The sequence below is a fragment of the Paralichthys olivaceus genome, chromosome 5 (assembly GCF_024713975.1).
Source record: "Paralichthys olivaceus isolate ysfri-2021 chromosome 5, ASM2471397v2, whole genome shotgun sequence".
Classification (NCBI taxonomy): Eukaryota; Metazoa; Chordata; class Actinopteri; order Pleuronectiformes; family Paralichthyidae; genus Paralichthys; species Paralichthys olivaceus.
This window is the reverse complement of record NC_091097.1, coordinates 7,598,747-7,621,000: the sequence shown is the minus strand read 5'-3', so window position 1 is coordinate 7,621,000 and position 22,254 is coordinate 7,598,747. Positions and strand designations below refer to the sequence as shown.

General features: G+C 42.7%; 1 protein-coding gene and 1 non-coding gene across 4 annotated transcripts in view; one reads left to right on the top strand and one right to left on the bottom strand.

Moving 5' to 3' along the window:
* Positions 1-649: 649 nt before the first annotated feature.
* The window catches only part of cacnb1 (calcium channel, voltage-dependent, beta 1 subunit), a 30,750-nt gene continuing 9,145 nt past the window's right edge, over positions 650-22,254 (top strand). The window contains exons 1-7 of one of the 3 annotated variants that reach the window (XM_020094284.2): positions 650-890; positions 7,049-7,135; positions 16,900-17,019; positions 17,223-17,345; positions 17,774-17,910; positions 18,611-18,678; positions 20,664-20,692. In XM_020094284.2, the coding sequence (XP_019949843.1) occupies positions 801-890; positions 7,049-7,135; positions 16,900-17,019; positions 17,223-17,345; positions 17,774-17,910; positions 18,611-18,678; positions 20,664-20,692 (654 nt within the window). In that variant the 5' untranslated portion in view covers positions 650-800. Of the gene's footprint in view, positions 891-7,048; positions 7,136-11,037; positions 11,358-16,899; positions 17,020-17,222; positions 17,346-17,773; positions 17,911-18,610; positions 18,679-19,989; positions 20,151-20,663; positions 20,693-22,254 lie in introns of those variants that run through there. The other 2 variants (XM_020094282.2, XM_069524805.1) reach the window with 2 other exon arrangements.
* trnag-gcc (transfer RNA glycine (anticodon GCC)) lies at positions 6,359-6,431 on the bottom strand. Its single transcript has one exon. It is a non-coding gene; the product is annotated as a tRNA-Gly (tRNA).

The following is a 22,254-nucleotide window of genomic DNA, read 5'->3' as shown; positions in this document are numbered from 1 at the left end:
GACTGCCTCACTTATATTTCATTAGAATACTGTCGCTTTTAAATTTGATATTAATACTGTGGAAACTAAAATTTGTACTATTCTATACAATACAATACTATACTAGATAGATAGATAGATATTTTATTGATCCCTAAAGGAAATGTAGGAACTATACGGTACTGTACTATACTAGTTCAACATAATAGATGATGTGTATTCTCTCTTCTTTCTCCACTTGTCACCCAATATCAGCTGTTCCCATGACCCTTAAAAGGATAAGCGGTATACAAAATTGATAATATATTATAATATAATATAACATATATATGTATATTTTTTTCAATTTAGACTGATTTATGGATGTTATGATCAAGTGACATTAGATTAGAATTTGTTTCCTTGCTGTTCTGATGCTTTTTGTGATTGCTTTGCTTCGATTGATTGATCGTCCATAATATCTTTGCAAACTTATCCAGTGCAAAAGTAGAAATAGGAAAATGAATGTACTACCACCTCAACGTGGTGTAATTCAAACCCTTGCTGCCCTCTTTTGTTCACCTTTTCACTGACGTTTATTTTGAAAGCAGCAGTTGCGTCAATTCCGCAGACTTGACGGCGTCAAGAGCCCGGCGCTCCGGTGTGTAAAGCTCCAGGCTGGAGGGAGGCAGCTGTTATTCTACCAGCTCACAGACACAGCAGCGGCTCCACCATCCTCCCACCAGAGAGAAAACCCGAAGAAGAGGAAGACGATGAGGAGTCTGTCGACAGCATCATAAACACAGGAAGCTGAGAATATATTTTGAAACAAAGTTAAATCAATGGTACAGAAAAGTAGTATGTCCAGGACGCCTTCGACCTCAACCCAGGAGATCCAAATGGACATGTTCGACCATCATCCACACACACAGGTGAGAGGAGGAGACACAGAGGAACACAAAGTCTGCTCTGTGCTCTCATCTATTCTGACAGCATCCATTCCACTTCTGAGGATTAACAGGTTGTTCCTCCCGACGCTTTTTCTTTCGCACTGATTTGAGCCTGCATGTGATTTAGGATTTGATCGGGAAGCAATGAATGAATGATGTGATGCAGTTTTACATCATTTCAATTCAGATTTATCATTTCACACATCCTTCTGTCACTGTGTGGCAAGGTAAGTGTGTCGGTTACAGTAAGTGTGCATGTAGGTGAGGATATGATGTAACGCTGGTTCTCTCATCAACCAAGTAGATGTTATGGAGAAGAGCTGGATTTGAGTTGAAATTACATTTGAGAGAACAGTGTTCCAACGTAAAGGGAGCAGTTATTATAAAGTAGTTGAATCGTGTTTTGTTGGGTGATGATTGAAGTCTTGTTTCATAATTTGGTTTTCCACCTTTTGTTTAATTTAACTCGTGAGTTGATTTCATATCCAGTGACGTCCCTTCACTTTTATTTTCATGGTGTCAGTGTTTTCACGGCCACAAATAAACTGCAGCTTTTTAGGATGTGACATGGTGTCGTGGGCATGTTCAGTCAGAATCAAAAAAAGAAAGAAAGAAAAAACATGATGAGAATATCTAGAACAAACACACCCACGCTGAGCTCAGTCATTGTCTCTCTGGAGACGGGAAAAAAGAAAAACCTCACACAACACCGCACCACAGATAACCAGCGCTTCCAACCATGCCAAGTCCCTCTCTCACTCCTCTTTTACTCCCACATCTCCCAGCTCTCTCTCAGCCTCTCTCCTCCCCCCTCAGCGCTCCCCTATTCCCCCTGCATCCACTCTGGATGTCCCACTGTCTTCATCCTGCTCCCGCCACCTCACCTCATCCTGGGTGTTTTTAGAAATCAGATCTTTATCTGCTCCAAGGCCGAGAAACAGATGGACCCCCCTCCTTGTGCCAGGCAGCAGGAATTGGTGTGCGTGTACGTGTGTGTGTCTGTTGTGCATGTGTGTGTGTGGCATCTTTGATCAATTAGATATAAAGTTCATGCAGACCTATTGTGGCTCACGCTGCTATATGCGCATTTGTAACTTGCTGTAGAGAGATGAGCAGGAAAACCGCATTTCTAATATCCTGAAGAAGATGGTTTGAGTTTTCTACTCAGTGTGCCCGCCGCCGCACCACAGAAGAAGAAATTAACTGAGAATTCATGGCCTGGGGGGTGGGGACGAGAGATTGTGTCTGTTGATCATCGGCATCAGGTTGCAGATCATAGTGGTTCTCTAAGGCATTGGAACATTACGGCTGAAGTGAAGTGTACTCTGGTGGTCGTGATATCATAAACCTCACCATCAACCTCCCTCCACAAACACACACACACACACACACACATACACACACCAGTTTAAAGCCCCCTACCCCCTCACAACTACCTCTTTAATTATACTGTTAATCTGGGAGGATGTTTACCGAGAGGAAGCCTCCCCATCATCTTTCCTCTGGCATTTCCCTGCCCTTTGCTAACAGGAACTCGTCCCATCATGGCACTGATCGTAGAGAGAGACACCAGTAATCTCACACACACACACACACACACACACGTCTACTAGCACCCTCACACACACGTTATGTGAAATCATGTTAAATTTAGTATAAACTGTCACCATCAAATCCTTGAAGAAAATTATATTTCTATCAACAGGGAATTGTTTTAATAGTCAGGGCTTCATTTCTATTCCAACATTTTATTTAGCAGCGTAATTGGTGAGATTTCTTGGTGGCGGAGCAACACCTCTCGCGGAACGAGGCAGATCATCTAACGGGCTGAAATCAAATCCACAGTGTGATCATGTCGTCTAAATCACAAGCAGAGGTGAAAAATAAAATAACTGCTTTAAGTGCCAAAAGTCAAGTTTCAAGTTCTGCAACTTTGAAGTGACGCCCTTCACTTAACACGTCGGTGGATAAGATCTTGATAATTGGGGTGTGTTCAGATTTGTTTTCGTTTTTCAGATGAACTTGAGATTTGTTTGAGTCTTAGGATAGTCACAGTTTATAGTAAACCTGGATTGATCAACAACTCAAAGCTCTCTGGGACAATTTGGGTTTGAGAATCTTGCCCAAGGATACTTCTTAGTGCTGTCTATAGGGGTCTGGGATCGAACCACCAACATCCTGGGTAGTGGACGACCCCTGTGGTACTTTGTGGTCTGTATTTGTACTTGCCACACAGCCTGCCACTGCAGGTGTGACAGATTGCGATCCGATGGACCTGCTTAGATGTGCAGGTGGTCTGATTCACATGTGATCAATCTGCAGTGTGTGCAGTTCTGTTACAGTTACACAAACTACATTCAAGTGACAACCAGCTGCTCATATTATTGTTGAAACTATTTTCGGTTGCTACAATTGTTCCTCCTGTTAAAAGATCCTAACACTTTTAATATAGGGGGAGGACATCCACAGTGTTTAGTTTATCTGTGAGTTATGAGGCTTCAGCAGCCTGAGTTGGTATATCCCTGTTGACCTGCAAAGAACAGAGAGTAACACAAAGAGGAAATGATGAACTAAAAACCCTGTAACTTTGGAAGATATCAAAATAATTTGTGTAAATTGCTCCGTTAAAGTCTCAGATCAAAAAACAATTGAACATTTTTACACAGAACCAAGACCTTAGACCTTCTCGCCCATCACTCACACTGAAAGCACATTAGGAGGGCATCTCTTAATGACCAGTGTAAACAGGAGTAATGATTACAAGACATGTGACTATTGTTTTAGACAGACTTAAGAATTTAAGAAATGATTCTTCTAAAATAAAATCCATTAGATTCGATAGGTCTCCTGAATCCATCCCGTCCTTCTGTCCCAAGCAAACCTTGAAAAAACTTGTATAACCTCCTTTCACAAATGTCTGAAAACATCATCTAATTTAGAATGATTAATGAACAATCTGTTTCAAAACACAAATCACTGCAAACATTCGCAGTGTCGGTTTAAAACAAGAGGAAGAACTTCGAGGCTAATGACATCAACGCAAGCTAATTGGATGCAGGAGTTGGCAACATCAATAAAATCAGATTGTAGATGTGGGTTAGAGCTTATTTGTGATTTGCTATTCACAAGACGTACCTGCTGATGTGAAACATGCCTCAAGGAAAACAGGGCCCAAAACATACGGGCAACAATTGCTGATTTGTGTAAAAGCTGGAGAGGGTGACTAAGTGATTTCAAAATAATATGATATTCATTAATTCGCAGGATAAGGCAGAATATGATGTCATGCACAAACTAGAGACATGAGCAAGAAAATAATTTCTGATGATATGGTATGATGTGTCATGAGGACGCCACTATGAAAATGACGTCATATCATGTAGTAATGCATTCGACCAGTTACATTAGCGACATGAACTACAGATCATTTATTCACCAATTATGTTTCAATATATAACGAAACGGCATTGTTTCAAAATAAAAAAGCATTTAGCTTTGCCTGTTTGCCCTCCTATGCTTTTCTTCATTTGTGTGGTATTAACTAAAGCATATTGTCTTTATTTGTGGATTAGATCCAGATCAGATCACATTTGCAAACTGAATAATAACAGCAAAAAACTGCGGAATTCCAAAAGCTTCACAAACTTTGTCTTCATAATCAATAACTGCTCGGTTTAAAAGAACAAGGCAGTGATCCATCGTCATTGTCTGATTGGTATATCCTGATATTTTCTAAACTGTTACCCATCGATTGTAATTACAGCTCCACTTCCTCCCACTAGCCAGGAATGAAGCAAATATACTGCGTATAAGAACGCCGCCATCTTGCCAATGATGATGCCATTTGGAGCCAGAGTCTGCGTAGTGGTCAGAGGATGGAGCCGTGGTATCGAGGTCCTGCCCAAACACGTGCTCAACCAATCGTGAGCCAGTCTCAGCTGTCAATTATGACATTTCACCCCGTTTCTATAGGAACAAATAACAAATTAAAAACAAGCACTTCATACATACATCAGCGTGTTAAGAACTACCTTACCTCCTATGACAGAACATCAGTGGTTCGGTCCAGCAGCTTTTAATCAAGCATCACTCAAATTCTTGGATGATACATTATTATGCTCTACCGGATTTTTTAAAATGAAATTGAAGTGAATCCATCAGCTCTGTTTTTCAGGAGTAGCGTGCAGCAGATTTGTTTTTCTTCTCATCTGTTAAACCTCTCAGCTGCAGTGTGGTTGTTTTTCTTTTTGTTCGCACCAGTCGGTGCTGGTGTTACAGGGCATGTTTGTTTAAAGGCAGCCTCACTGGGCCTCGGTCGGAACTGTTGCACATGATGTGACAATGAGCCCAGGAGTGATCACTGTTGGCAGGTAGTTTAGTTGTCTCTGGATCTCGCCTGCTGACCCAGGAACACAAATTCAGACATTGAGGTTTGAGGCACTGACAGGTTTTATTCAGTGTTTACATGTGTGTATGCAGCTTGAAGAGTTGGGAGCTGGTTGGTTTGCTACAATCCAGTATGTGTGAACACTTGTTGATGAAAGTAACAGTTTCTCATTGATCTGAGTGATAATGTTCTCTAAAGCGTCCCTGTAATAATAAGATAAAACATTTCTTATTTTGTTTCCTCTAATGTCAGCTACATAATATTTGAAAACTAGACCGAGGCCCAACAGTTCCCTTATGAAACCACTTTTGACTTCATTAGATCCACATTTTATTTGGATCGACACCAAATTTATCATAAATATCATTCCCCTAAACATGTCCTGAAAATTATTTTTAATTTCTCTCTAAGAACCAATTAGAACCAGACCTGTGACTTGATATTCAACACTTTTTTGTAACATATGGCACCAGCCAGTCAGTGTGGCATAACAATCACTGGAATTTGCTTCTGTTATAGATCTCATTGAACGTATAAAGCCTGTAATCCATTTGGGAAAATGTTTAGTGTGTTGTCGAGTTAGTTAATGAGATGTCTCCTTAGCTAGATAAGGCTAGATTTAAATCACAGGTGTTTTGCAGACTGAATGAAAAACAAAAGAGCCACTTGTACATAATGTTCCTGTATTTAAAATGTACTCACTGAATATCTATTTCAGTCATTCATGGGACAAAAAAGTTCCTAAACGTGCCACCTTTCCATGTTCATGCTCTTTTATTCTGGATTTTATTTCTGTATATTAAATATCTTTGGGTTTTGTACTGGTGGCGAAGGATGTCACTTTGCACTCTGGGAAGCTGTGATGGGTATTTTCTCATTTGGTTTCCTCTGTTTTTATTTGATATTTTATTAGATTTGAGCTTTAAATACAAGAGGTATTTTTTTAAATTAAGTAAGCAGTCCTACATTGATCAGGCAATGTGTAGTAAACAGGATTAAAGATGAAAAACCAAAACCACCTGCTTCCTTCCTGCTATTAAAGCAAATCATGCAACAGGAAACCAGGGGGCATCCGGAGTTAAAACCAGAGACCTCTTGATCGGCAGTCAAATGCTCTACCACTGAGCTATACCCCCCCTTCTCATGAGAGAGCAGAAGAACACAGGTGTTTCGTGGGTAATAGATGTGGTAACCATGCTAGATGTGGTGACATGTTCTGTACGTTAACATGCTGTGTTTGTCTTTCTAAGCATTATTCTGTGCTGCTGCATTTTCCTAACCAGCTGTTCTCTTCTCGAACAACACAGCCAGTCTTCTGATTGCCAACAAATGTGATTAGTCGGCATCGTGTAACCATGGCGATGTGGGCAGAGTGGGACCATAATGCAATGTGTGGCCTCTGCCCAACCCGGATAGGCCGTTTGCCAGGGGGCTGCCAATCAGATTACAAGGTCCCAGTTTGCATCAGAACATGAAAAATGACAAGTAATGAAGCCTGTTCACGGTCACGAATCTTCTCTGGTCGACTTCCTGAACAGTCTGGGACTCGTGCTGCTTTATCTCTGCCTCCATCTGACCGCCTGATCATATTCAGAGGCTTTTACAAAATGTTACACCAATTGTTTGTGGTCATCATGCTCTCTGGTTTTACAAATAAATACATCAAGATATAATGGATCAGCACCATTAAACTTTCTTTGTGTTCTTCTTCTCTCTTGCCCCCTGCCCGCCCTCCAACCCCCTCTGGTTTCAGGGAAAGTACGCCAAGCGGAAGGGCCGATTCAAGCGCTCGGACGGAAGCACCTCCTCCGACACCACCTCCAACAGCTTTGTCCGACAGGTAACGTGTAACTCTTAATCCTCCCCTCGGAGAGCTCAGCCTCCACTTCCTCTTAACTTATTTAATGAAGAGTCATGTGAAAGTTTAATGGAGTCAGAGTGAGCACTTTTAATGCTGAGAGTTCACTGGCTCCTTATTAACATTTGCATCCTTTAAATTAGTTTCATCTCCTCCCAGACTTAAGATTATTTTATTTAACTTTTATTGTATATCCAACATTCAACAATTTACACATATTAATAAAACACCTTTAAAAAGTTACTTGGACAAAACAATGAAATAACCTTTAAACACTGTGATCCCTGGATGTTTGTTCTGGAGTTTTTCTTCTATTTTGCGTTATTTGTTTGTTTAAAAGTAAAATCTCCTGTAGGAATTTCTGACAGACAGGGATACATGAAATATTTGTGGCATGACAGATTCGGTTTGTGATAGATTCTGATTCTTATTTATCATATATATCAGTCCCCTAAACATGCCTGAGACTTTTATATATGAGGTGTAATGCAAGCAGGAATGAAAATAATCTTTGAAATAGAAAACCTTCTGGCTCCTGTGATTAGTGGAAAATTGATCATACTTCAGAGTTGAAGGCATCTCATTTGCAATTGTATCCGTTATTTCCCTGACAGTTCTCACCTCGGTATTTCTTCATGTCCCAGTTTGTTTCTCAATTTTTACACTGTGACAAAAAAAATGAAAAGCTTCTATTTTCCTGTCTTTAAAAACGATGGCTCTCCCTCTCTGCACCCATGCTTGTCCCAGCAGCCCACAGTCTGCTCTGTATCTGACACATTGAAATGGCTTTGATAACATCAGCAGTAAACCCTTGTGACTACAGCTGTGCACAGCAATATTGTCACAGTGGCGGAGCGGAGAGACACGAGCAGAGATTCCTTCAGGGCTCAGATACTGATTATCAGTCCCCAGGTGTTCGACTCACCCCCCACGCTGACCCTGACCCCGCCCTGCTCTGCAGTTGTAGAAGCATTGATTGGGAGAGAGCTAGTAAAACATGTCAGTCTTCCATCGGCTAGGATTAACTTTCTCGTTTGGGACGGGTCAACAAGGCTTTCGTCCTCAGACAGGAACATCTCCTCTCCTCAGGGACTTCAGGAGGCCGGGTTTAAGGCCTCACGCCCTGGACCCGCTGAGCAGTCCTTGTCTGGACATGACATTTCTCAAAGCCACACCGTGTCACGGCTAAATGAGTCCCCCCTTTTTTCCGTCTGACCTCTTCATTTGTGAGAAGAAATGATTTGCCCCGTGCTGAATGACATTTACCTCTTCAGCGCTGGTGTTGCTTTTGAGAAAAAAAGAAGAGAAAAAATCCTAGCACTGTTGGCGAACACAGGGAGCTGAACTCTCCTGTGGTTTCTAAAGGTTATAGCTGCATCCTGCCTGCACACACCACCCATCCGTCCACCTTATCCTTCTGCGACTCGCGGTGCTGGAAGACCACATGCACTGGGGCCTGCAGGTTAGACAGGATTCATAATCACTCTGACTCTTTGAGGAACTCATTAACCATAGAAAGGATGATTTAACGCCTCCTGAGATATACATCCTCCCAGTGTCAAGCTATTGCGCAGCATTTCCCTCATTATGGCCGGCAGTGGAACGAGCAGGGATTTCAAACAGTGGAAATGCCGCACATAATCCAGAAATTAATTTAGCGACTCGGCCATTGAACGTATGAAGTGCCTATTAGTGGTACTACACATGAGCGTTATTCCTGAATCCTTGTTAAGATTAAAAAAAAGAAAACTGGCTTTAATTAAAGAAAAAGAAGAACACAGGCACTCTATAGGTTTTTGTACATACAGCCCATTTTAGCCTCTCCTTGAGGAACTCAAAGCAGAGCCCTGTATAGGCTTTACAGTCTCACACACACCCACGCAATTGCACAGTCACTCACCACACACACACAAATACACGAGAGCCACAATCAGCCAACGGTGGAGCTAGCTGGTACACTCGGCCTGGTTGCCATGGAAACCAGGCCACTGAATCTCCCTCTGTGTGCAGACACAGTGGGATGAAGAGACGGTGGGGATGATGTGTGTGTGTGTGTGTGTGTGTGTGTGTGTGTGTGTGTGTGTGTGTGTGTGTGTGTGTGTGTGTGTGTGTGTGTGTGTGTGTGTGTGTGTGTGTTGGGAGGGATGTTTGTTCAGCACCCGTGTGTGTGTGTCGAGTTCAACAAAAACACACTCCATCTTCAGGTGCGTGTAGACAGCCTGAGACAGTCTGCTGCCGCCGCTGCTCTGTAGAGTAAGCAACATGTCTGCCGTTGTTCCAGCAGTGTTCTGTTGTCACTGAATAAAAAAAAGTTTACGTACTGGGATCATGGTGTCACTTCAGACGGAAAAACACTCACACTCAACATTATAATGGCATAATAATGTAACATCAAATCGGAAGGTACAATGAACACATGGCAGCTGCGTCGCATTTGTGGATTCGCTCTGAGACCAAAACTAATGGTCCGTTCCAGTTCCATTTCCAAGTTCCTTCAAATTGCAGACAGTGGCTATTGAAACCCAAATTCATGATGCGAGATTCAGTCTCCTCTAAATGAAATATGTTTCATGTATATTTTCTGGGAAAAAACGTAGCTTTGTCAGGTGATTCAACGTCTCCCCATCTCACGCAGACCTAATTTTCTGTCGTCCCACGACTGCGATTTACAAAGTGTGAAATGTTTTTTAGATAAATTGAAAACCATGTTTGAGGGGGAAGAAGCATTGTAGAAACTGATTCCACCAGAGTACAGATCAATCCATGTTTAATATTTCATCGCTGCATAGACCATATGATGATATCCTGGCTTGTATGTGACAGAGAGAGACCGCAGCCATCTTCCTGTCAGTCGTGACATATGAAGACCAGTTGCTGCTGCTGCTGTCTGGCTGCACTAGTGGCTCTTTTTTTTCCACCTCTCCCAGCTGGCCGCCTCGTCATCAGCCACTCACACAAGAGGAGGAGGTGCTCGGGGGGCTGTAGCCATGTCTTTGCCTCAGAGGTCGCCCTCTAGTGGACCACCACTAACCCTGTAACCACACCTATCAGCCTGTTGACCTCCCGGATTTGTAACATTATCCAACGCTATCTAGCCCAATGATTTCCATAGTAATATACAAGACAACACATTTTGGATGATGTTCAACATGTAGTGGACTTATAAATGGATTTTGAGCATTAACTATTCAGCAGATACTTAAAAGTAGTTGAGTGACAGTTGCCTCAAATGCTTCATGTCCTCAGTTCACTGGTGTTTCACTGAACCAGCCAGACTCCCCCTCTTTTTTTCCCCTTCCTCCCCTCATATCCATATTAATACCTCGTCTGACACCCTGATATCCAGGAGACAAGAGACGGAGCGACAGGTCAGGAAGAATGGGATCAGGACAGAGGCCGTGAATCAAAGAGATGGAGAGAGAAAGGGATAGAGATAGAGAGAGAGAGGGGGGAAGAGAGAGAGAAGGGGAGGGGGGTTTCCCTGGGCACTGCCCCAGCCCCCCTCTCACGTCAACGGGGACATCGAATGGCTGACGGCTGCATACCAGGCCTCCTTCTGGGTCTTGGTGTGTTCGCGTCCCTGTTTCTGAGCGGCCAGGGCTAAATATATTTCCCCAGTTTGCAAATGTAGCACAAGTCCTGCAACCCGACCCCCGGCCAGCTCCAGCTCCCCTTCCTCTACACAAGGTTCACGTTCCTCTGGGTTGTGGAGGTGGGTGGGTGGGGGCAGTAGGTGGAGGGGGTGGGCGTGTGTGTGTGTTTGTGTGTGTGTGTGTGTGTGTGTGTGTGTGTGTGTGTGTGTGTGTGTGTGTGTGTGTGTGTGTGTGTGTGTGTGTGTGTGCGTGCATGAAGGGGTTGGAGGTTATGGGAGCGCTCTCCTGGTTTCACACATACGACACTCTTTCCTGTCTTCCTCTCTCTATCATACACACCACACACACTCACACACACGCACCACATACACACACACACACTTACATACACACATGTACACTTATGCACTTGTCAGACTAAACGGCAGACACTCACACTAGTTGCCAGTATCTCTCTCTCTTTCTCTCTCTCTCTCTCACACACACATACACACACACACACACGTAACTCTGTCTGTGGACTCCGGCGCTGCCTCCTTGGTTTGCCGTGGTGTGGCAAGCGTGGCAAACGAGGTATGGAGAGAACCGAGAGGATTCAACGGCCCGTCATGGTAAGATCCACAAGCTGTCCACTTTTTGGCTGCATCTGCCTTAACTGGAATCTGCGGCCGTCCAAGCTTCTGTCCTTGTGTGGGTGTGTGTGGGTGTTTCTCTGTGTGTGTGTGTGTGTGTGTGTGGATAGAGTTTTGAAAGTTCAGCAGACTCTTTTGCTGTGAGGTATGACAGGAGATTATAACACACAGCCTGTGTCCTGATAGATCTGAACCTCCCGGTCTGTGTCCCTCTCTCTCTCCCTTCGCTCCCACTCTTCTCACCCCACTCTGTGATTCCATTTTGGGCCGGACCACAGCTGCGGGAAAGGCGCTGTGTTTTTAATTAGACTTCCAGTCCCACCGGTTGCCACTGCTGCTATGTGCGTTGCCTCTCGAGCGTCCCAGCACTGTGGCCATTTCAGGGGGCTCCTGTCACTGCTGTTTCCCCCTGTCCCTCACAGGCCTCGGCTTGATCTTGTACTTATATAGTGGACTGAGTGGAACAAACTTGTTCTCTGTCGCAGTGTTTGCAAGGCTGATGATTACAATAATTCGGTATTATCATTTGATTTTAAGTGCATTTGTAGAGCTGCAACTAACAAGTATTTTTACTATCAAATAATGAGTTAATCAACTATGGCAAATAAACCCAAACTGGTTTAAATTTCTTAAACCCAAAGATGTTCAGGCTACAGTCATCAAATCCTCACACTTCAGAGGCTGGAACAAACAAAGCTTCATACACGGCCTCAACTATCAATTAATTATTAATATTTTTGTTGTTTACCCTTTTGCTAAGTATTTATTACAAAACTGCTACTTCCACAAGTGGTGGTATAATTGTATGTGGTGTCCAAATTAAACAATAGAAGAGGTTGTTTTGTCGTATTTTCCCAGAGTCTAAGGTGACACTGACATTTCTTGTGCGACCAACTGTACAAAAACAGATGCTTAAAGTTGTTTGATTATAAATAACTTTCCATTTCGTCTTCTCTCGATTGGCTCATAGTTTCATTTCTATTATATATCTATTATATATGTGTAGTTTTTATGCATCACCGGGTGTTGAATATCAGTGCTCGTTGAGTACGGATCAAAACAGATATCAGATGTTTATTAGTCATATTTTGCTTGTTGGAGAACATATTTATTTTCCTCAAATCAGGTATTGATCCGTTGTATTTAACTACAAAATCTTTTTTTCTTTTTATTTGTTTCGCAAAAAAAACGTGCGCTTGTTCTTTGATTCCCTTGTTGCTTGTTTGTGAAAATGGGAATTTCTCATGAGGTCGGACCATGACTCATTTTTCTGGTCATCAGCACACACACACTCACACACCATCCAGCTGGTTGCCATGACGCTGCTGTGACAGAGGAAAGGAATATAGCCATTTACTGCCACCGGCCATTAGCTTCAGACAGGAAATCTGTACTGTGTGAAGCCTCAGTTTGTACATCTGCCTCTCCTGTGAGTTTCTCCTCATACCTGCGCTAACTGAGCTGATCCCACTCTGGATGTGATCTGAATATACTGCAGAGCTCAGGCTCGGCTACTAATGCATTCTGATTGGCTTCCAGCTGGAAAGAGATGAGCTATTTTCTTTCTTCTTCACTGAAATGTTTGATAAGTGAGGCCCGAGGAGACTCAGCGCGATAATCCAAATAGGAAAAGGATATTTGATGCTCTCGCTTTCCCGTCTTCTTCTTCTTTTTTTATATTTTCACATCATCTGAGCTGATAAGTACATGCAGATATTTTTATCTGGTTAATTACCCGGGCAGGGGTTGGAAGTATGTGTTAGCTCTCAGATGGTAATCACTTCTTATTCACACATTGTGAAGCCTGACAACACCTGCTGCGATGTTCCCGTTGTTTGTGGCAGAAGCAGATTAAAACGTTTGACCTGTGAGCTGCTGCGTGACATGAGGAAAACTGTGGCGATTGTTTCTGGTGTTTTTCAAAGATGTTAAAATGAGCATCAAACTAGAAAGATGTTAACACCAAATCAATATGTGTGCACTCTTTGATAAGCTTTATGCCGATTCCAAAAGCAAATCTTCTTTATTGCCTCTCTTTTTTTCTACTTTCCCTTTTTCTTGAAACTATTTACAAAGGATGCAGCCTTGCATCAGGAGAAACGACGTTAACTCGCTCCCTTGCTGCAGGGCGACTCTTTTCAACCCTGATTATTCAAAGCGCTTGTCTTTTGCCATCCCCCGCACTCCCTATTCCATTTCCCCAATCTCCCTAATGCAACCCCTATGTTCTGTTGCTCTTTTTTTCCAGCTCCATTTATTCATTATCAATGCTAAGGAGGTGTAAATTTATCATGGTGGCAGCCAATCTGCAGAAAATGAAGGAGAAACACCTTGGCTTCGTTTTCATGATAATCACAGAGCCTTGCCTCCTGCGCCTTTTCTTTGGTTTTCTTTACCTCCTGTGCAGTTTAGTTTGGATTTTTAGCAAAGAAATATAAAACAAAGTTTCAGCTCTGTTGCGGTCATCGGTAACCATCTTCCCAAAGGCTTTGCTGTTATCATGTACTGTGTTGACCAGAGTGTTGCTGATGTGACAAACACTGTGTAAAAAAAATAGCTCATTGATCACCTGTTGTAAAGCTTTTATGCCATTCCCCCCCCCACCACTGATTTCCCCTCAGGGCTTTTTATTTGCTATTGATCACTCTATCTTCTGCCCGACTCCCTCCTGATGCCGCTCTCGCCGGCTGCCTGGAATAAGCAGCAGAGATGGTTACTATGACACTTGTGGGGGTCTCGGGTCTGGCACTGCCAATAGGAAAGCGGCTCCGCCATCAGGTGGGCTGTAGCTATTTTGAACAGGAGCTGTATGTGAAGTGAAGCAAGGAGCTAAATTAGAGACACAACCCAATGACATAGGAGCAGGAGAAGAAGAAGAAGAGGGGAGGAAGGAGAGTGTTAGTAATGAAAAGGTAGAGTGAATATGTTCAGTTGTTCTCTCAGTCCTCTGTATGGTTTCAGGGTAGAGAGGGTGCAGAGAGGTTATTGATCAGTTGCTATTTTGTCCCTCCCCTCATCTACCTTCACCGTTTTTCTTATTTTTCAAGTATTGACTGTTGTATCCGTGCTCATGCATCGCTTTTTTTCCCTGCCTGTTTTATTTTCGGGGTTGTGTGTGACGTGAATGGACTGTTAGAGTGACTCAGAGACACAAGCATTTGTCCACACACAAATATACGCATGCACAGACACATACAGAGTCATCGCCCATCCCTCCCACTCTCCCTTGCTCTATATTATATTTTGCTGCATCACCGACCTCTCGCAGGGAGCGGGTTGGTGACATTGTGGTTGTTTCACACGTCATTTTTTCCCCACATCAAGGTGTCTTACCCTTCGCTTAGTCTGTCCTCAGTGTCAGGATGCACCTGTGCGCTTTACCGGATGACTCAGAGCCGCTGGGTGGGGGCAGCTGTTACCGTCCTCATTAGACTCTGCGTGTCACTCACAGGATCGTTCTTCCTGCTCGAGTGGGATGCAGGCACACAGTGATCTGCGCCCGAGTTTGAGTAAATGAATCAGGAAGTGGGGATGCTTCTTGAATGCCTGAGGATGCGAGGGGTATAAGCAAGTCGTCACCTTGGCAACAGGGAGTGTCTCTGCGCTCCGTGTGCCGTTGCCAAGTCACAAAGCGCCTTGATGCGACAGGTGGCAGAGACAGAATCAACATTCGTGTTTGCCCATTCATTTTAGATCATACACAGACGCAAGGACGGGAATCAAAGCGTAGAGGAGCGTTAATCACACACAAACACTGACAACCGCTTCAGCTTCTCACTCTGGTGCCTGCAGGTCAACTCTAATTCTACTTCTCGTCACAGGTCGGTGTTTGATGAATGGAAGCATTTTTCTTTTGAGTCATTCTCATGTTTCTTTTAATAAATTGCAATGTTGTAACATTTGCCATCTGCCTCCACCGAGGCCCAACAGTCCCCTTGTCAAACTATAATTAAATTCACGAGTTCCAGACATCTTTATTACCCACAATGCTCAATGATAACTCCACCACCCACAGTTTGATTTGAGTAATGATGGTAGCAGATAATGCCGCCTCTAGTGACATCACATGAAGCGGTCCTGTAGATTTTGTGCAGCATTCCCTGCAGCCACAAAAGACTTCATACATCTTCATTGTTTTGCACATATGCAGTTGTATTCCCCAAGAACTGAGAAAAAATAGCAAATATTTGCTTAAAAACAATTGAAAAATTTGAATCCTTTGCACTTTTTGTGTTCTAAAAGAAAAATATTTGCAGTTGAAAGTTGGTGTCAGATACTCGGGTTCGATTCCAGAGGATGTCTACTTTCCTTCAATCATATAATTCCTCTTCTTAATCAGAAATCCTCTCAATTGTTATTGATTATGCTATTTTTTGGCAGAAATCCTTAATTTACCAAACTCATATTTGTTTATCTTCCCCTGTAAGGAATATAAAGTGTTGTTTTGATATCAGAAACTTGGGTATTACATTTTCAGTATCGAACCTAAACCAAGAGAATTTGTTGCACTCACTCATTGAGTGTATTTTCTGATTACACACGTTCAGGGATTTTTTTTTTTTTATCATCATCACATATGGCGTATGTCATCTTTGCGTATTCTCACCTCTATTTTAAAAGCCCACACCTAGTGACTCACTTCTTCTGCCTGGCACATTCAGCTGTCCGCATTCTTGTCGGCACCTCCTACAAAGCGCCAGGCAGCCTGTTGGCTCAAAGACGGAGGGAAAAAAAAACACAGCAAGAAGAGAACAAGTGGGATTGTTATATAAATTGAACACTCAAACACTTCAGAAGTTCTGGCTGCCTCCCTCGCTGCAGCAGGAGAGTACAGTAGGCCGACGCCGCAGGCTCACAGGAGGCTCAGGTTTTTATTGTGCTATGGCTGTCTGCATGAGGGGTCACCAGGAGAGAGTCGAGTTACCGTGCATGAGTGGTGGATGTGTTGGAAACTGTAGCCACTTCATGAGAAATTTATATCCACACTAATGTTATAAACAGTGATCGGACCGTTTTTTCTCCCTCTCTCCAAATCTTTCTGTTTCCACTCGACACCCCCCCGCACACACTGATGCGTTCTACCTGTGCAAACCCATTTAACTCCTCGGCCTCTCTAACGCTGCGGCGCAATCTTCGACCTGATGTTGATGCATCCTCCCCACCTCGAATTACACAGAGTCAGCTTTCATGCAATATGAAGGCAGAGGCCCCTTTTGTGTTGACTGTATGTAGGTTACGCTTCATGAGACGGTCTTGACATCTTGACCGCAAACAAATAGCTGCAAGGCTGAGGCGCAACCTCTCCTCTTCATAGCCAAGGCGAAAAGGAGCAGGAGAACATCGGGAATACCTAACGATGAGCAAACAGGTTTTCATTTAAACCCATACCCAGACCCCGCTGGGTTAATCTTGCAATTTCATGTGTCCCCTTTCTGTTTGTGTTCCCTCCAAGAGTTGATTTATAGATCTGCTCTGCACTTTTGTCCTTTCTTCGCTCCTCACCTCTCAATATGCACTTCAGGGCTCTGCAGACTCCTATACCAGCCGGCCGTCGGACTCAGACGTGTCCCTGGAGGAGGACCCAGAGGCACTGAGGAAGGAGGCTGACAGACAGGCGCTCGCCACGCTTGAGAAAGCAAAGGTCAGAAAGAAGCTGTTGTAGTCAGTGTTTGTTTAATTGACATTATTGCTGCATAATCTTCGCATCAGTGTCTACTTTCTTTTTTTTGGTCCCTGGTAAACCTTGTTATCAAATTGATGCTGAACTCAACGTGAGGTCAGCAGCTCACTCTTACTTCTTTGGAGAGCTGCTGCTAATAACTGTATTTTCCGTCACTGCTTCAGACCAAACCAGTGGCGTTTGCTGTGCGGACAAATGTCGGTTACAACCCCGGCCCCAGCGATGATGTTCCTGTGCAGGGCATGGCCATATCGTTTGAAGCCAAAGACTTCCTGCACATTAAAGAGGTTTGAACTTCCCAGATTCATTTAATTTGTACAATACATGCCCACAATGTAGAGGAAACCTGATATGCACCAAAATGTAATGAGTTTTCCTTTCCTGATCTCTCCACAAAGTTTGGTGCAAATTATTTCAAATCATGCTGACAAATAAATCAACAGAAACATATATGTGTATGTATAAACATAACGAACAGAAGAATTTATCTATTCATCTTAACATTACAAAACTATTTTTTGGGACATAATTGTACTTTTGTCGCTAGAATGTTATGCATGTAAAAATTATCTTGCAAGAAAGTGTGCCATAATGTATTTGGGAAGCATTTGTGCTCTGTGCTGTCTAGTGTCATCATAGTGTATAAATAGTGTGAATATAGACACTGGTTGCAGGCGTGTCATTACTGACGTCTGGCTGTCTGTTCCCTGTGCAGAAGTACAACAATGACTGGTGGATCGGGCGTCTGGTGAAGGAAGGTTGTGAGGTGGGCTTCATCCCCAGCCCGGTCAAACTGGAGAACACACGTCTGCTGCAGGAGCAAAGGATGAGACAGAACCGACTGAGCTCCAGGTAACTACAAAAAAAAGCCCTCTGAATCTTCTGTATCAGCAGCACAAACAAGCACACTGTTTAAAACAGGTCACAACTGAGTCACACTTCAGCCGCTAGGCAATATAAAACATCCGGAAATAGACAAAAGCACTGGAGTGAGTCACTGTATTCCACTACGCAAATATAGTGTGTACATATACTGTATGTCTCTGTAGTCTCACGTTGTGTTTAGAAAAACAAATCAAGAATGCTTGTGTATATTTGAATTATTTATATCTGTATTCAAAAAATCAGCATCAGATTTAAATATACAATTTCTAGTTAAAGCACGTAATCAACAGCTCACTGACACTTTTTACTATTTAATACCAGAGAGGTCCCAACAGCACCTTGTTTACTACATATCAGTGTCATCTTGCAAAAATACACCTAACAAATATTTGCTTGTGACATCAATTAAAAAACAAGAATGAATTTAAACGTAACAAATACAAAGCTTTACAGATGATTGCCAAATCAGAGAAGTAAAAAATGTATAAAAACATTCAGATTTAGAGACTAATGCATATCAAAGAAATTATTGTTAGGGAAAATAGCAATAAAATAAAATGAAGATAATAAAATATAATCAATGAGTGCCATGTACTCAATACTGTGAATGTAACATATTGTTCTTTCACAGAGTAATAATTTCTGCATGTCTGATTTCACATTTCAGTAAATCTGGAGGAAGCTCCAGTCTGGACGTTGCCACGGGAACCCGCAGGCCCACCCCTCCTGGCACAGGTGAGGTCACAGGGGTCTCCTTATCAAGTGGCAAAATAGTGACTGCGTGTGCGTGTTTGTGTCGGCGCTCGTGCAGTCCTGTCTGAGAGAAAAAGAGAGCGCGTGCGAGATGAGACCGACTGATATTTAGATGAACATTTTAATTGGCTAGTTAGTCGGGCATGATGATGAATCACGCCGCGTCTCAGTGGCTCGCCGTGTGAAGTGAGAGAGGTCTTGAGAGGTCTGTCAGGACTAAAATAGAGCCGAGAATGGACTGCACTCATTAAACTTGATAAGTATGCCCGTCTTGTGTGTGTGTACGTGCGTGCGTGATCACCAGGACGACACAGAACGGCTGCTCGATGTTCAGAGAAACAGCAGGAGGGAGGGAAGTGCAAAAATAAACAGTTCGTATTGACTTAAGGGGGTTTCGTTAATCAAATAGAGCCACTCAACTGAACCTAATACTTGTATATTAGAAACAGCATCTGTCCTAACTCACCTGGTACATTCTGAGCGGCTGATCTGACTGAAAGTTAACGTTTTGAGAAATACACTTACTTGTCTCCTGGTGAGGGAGCTACAGATAGAGACACAGCTTAGCTTAGCACAACAACTTAAAAGAAAGGGAAACTGTTAGCATGGCTCTGTTAAATAGCAAGATAATCTTCTTGTCAGCACATCCAACACTCACTAATTATTGAGTGTTGGCCAAAAAAAAGGTGGTTTGGATCAAACTGATCGATAGCTTTTGGTCGTTTGTGTGAAAAATAAGTTTTGGGATTGTTTAGACTTTTGGACCAATTGCAGGAAGTTCGACTGCATGCTCGACTCCTCGCAGCTTCCCCTCTCAGCTTCCTTCTCTCTTATCTCCTCCTGCTCTCTCCCAGTTTCCTCTGCAGCCGCTCCTTCACCTCGCTTCTTCCACATCTACACTTGGGGTTTTGTTTCTCTACTGTCTCAGTGAATTCACTTCCTCCTCAGCTCTTCACGTTATCATTGCCTCGCTTCGTGATGAATCTGACGTTTTCTTTTTCACTCTCTTGTCGCTGTTATTTCCAGTTTTAAATGTGTCGCCTGTTTCAGTCTTAGCTTGTGCCATCTCTTGCAGTTTCCTCCATGCCTCTTTCTGGATGCATCTCACATTCTTCCTTCTATTTACTCCCACCCCCCCATTTTTTTGCATTTCTCCTCTGCTTTCTTCTCAACTCTCTTCCACTTCACCTTGTTTTGCTCTCTCCTCTTGCTCCTCCTTCTCCTCTTCCCTTTATGTTCCCCTCTTCTCCTTCTCTCTCTCTCTCTGTCTCGCCCGCCCTCGTTCCTCATCAGCTCACGTGGACATGTCCACTGTGACCTTTGACGTTGACCCCCTCGACCTGGATGCTGAGGAGCCCCCTGAGTCCCAGGGTGACCCTCGCTCCTCCAAGGGCATGTCAGGCAGCGTAACGTCCCCTCAGGCCAACACCCACCGACTGCCCTTCTTTAAGAAGGTAACACAAGGGGCCCAGGACACGTAGCACGCCCCGTCAGGCTCCTTCCTCTCCCCTCCTGCATTTGCTCCCCCTTACTCTCCCGATGTGGTCAGGTCTAATCTCTCCTCCCTCTCTCCACCTCTCACTAACTCCCAACTGCTGCTGCCACTGTGGCTCCCGAGCCCTAACACTGTTTGGCCCAAGTGAACACTGAAGGCTCCAGTCATGATGGTTCTGCTGAGATGTGTTTGGATATTTGTTTTCTGTGCTTGTCAGCCGGGGAGAGGCGTTGAACTAACTGACAGACTCTGAAATGGTTGCTGCTGCTGCTGCTTATCAGTCTGGATCTATTTTAAAATGAAGCCACAGAGGAGGGCGTCAGTATGAAATCTGTTTTAATCAATAAACAACTCCTCTCTCACCGCCCCCCCTCTTCCCCAATCCTAACCTGTCAATAACTGAATGTGCTCTTGTGTTTTGTGCTTCTTTTTTTTTTATCTCTTCTGGCTTTTGTGTGGAATGATACTGTAGGTGGCCCAGCTAAACAGAAACAGAAGTCGGTGAGTGTGAACTAACCTCTAACATTTCAACTCTTACTCTCGTCCCTTTGTCCTGTGTTGTGTCACGTTTTTTCCTCCTAGTGGTGGAAAGAAATCAGAATATTGTTCTTACACACACGTCTTCATGCTCATGTGTGGAACCCTTCAAACCAAAGTGTTCGCAGGACCATTTCCCGAGAGCTCGTATCACAGCTGTCGGTGTGAAGATGCAGGTGCATGTGCGTCTCAGACCCTGTTAGTCAAAGTGTAACAGTAATGCATGATGGGCTTTCAACGCCATTAACGACTGTTGATTAGAGTGACAGTCGCCTGCAATCAGCTGTTTTTATGCCTCTCATTGCAATCTGAATCACATTCAAGTTTTTTTCCCCCCCGATAGTTATCTAAGCATTATGCTAATGTTTATGAGTTAAAATATTTCCATTTAAAATTATAGGCACTCACTTTCATCCATTTGAGACAAATGTTTTTTTTGTGACAACTTGAGGCAAAGTAACTTTTGTAAATCTGTTTAAGAAAATGGAATCATTCATTTAATGCAAACAAACTAAATTTCTTAATGTAATTTCTAACTATTTAATTGTATAGAAATTACAAATATATAAAAGTGAAACACCTGGTCAACCCATAGCATATTTTTCTTAGTATTAATCTGGAATAAATTAAGTATTATAAATCTGTTTCAGACAAATGTAAACAATTATTTAATGCAAACAGGGCAACTGTAAATCATATCTAATATATAATGATAATATTAGAAATTTTTTACCTAATTTTGTAGATTGGTATATCATATATATTCATTCAAAATGACATGTTTGAAAGTTAAACCTCAGGTCATTCCATTGATTGGAATGTTTTTAGTATTAAACTGGAGCAAATGGAGCTATATGATGACACAGGGGGACAATTGACAATTTGACAATCATTTTGAAATTTCGTTGCAGCATTTTCTTGATGATGTGTCAAAGATGTTAATTTAAAATGACATGAAAAGTTGAAAAGTTGAAAAGTTAAAAAGTGACATCCCCATGTAATTCTTTCAGTATTAAACTGGAGCAAAGTATTGTAAAAGCATCTAACATTCATTTATATAACATTTAAATGATTCAATTAATTAAACACAAACAGGGAAACTGTGAAGCACAATAATCTTAACGACTGTATGGAGAGAAAATAAATAATAAGCATTATCCTGATAAGAAGAAGAATATATATTTAGATATTAACAATTTACATTGTAAACCAATGGTCATCACTTTGAGTCCAATGCTTTTATTTGACTTGAACAAAATCATTAATTGTCGAACAAATGATGTTCTTTAGTTTTTCAGCTCTATTTTAGTAAATGTCTTTTATTTACTGTAAACATGACTGTTATACGAGCCCAATACAAATCACTGTAATTGTATTGACTGGTAAAATGGTGAAACAGAATCAACGAGTATTATCTACACCATCCTCCCTGTTGCTCACCGCACTAAACTGTGCACATGTTATTCAAGACCAATGAGCCCTATTGTTATGTTCAGTGCTTCATCTCTACCCCTTTAGAGACAAGA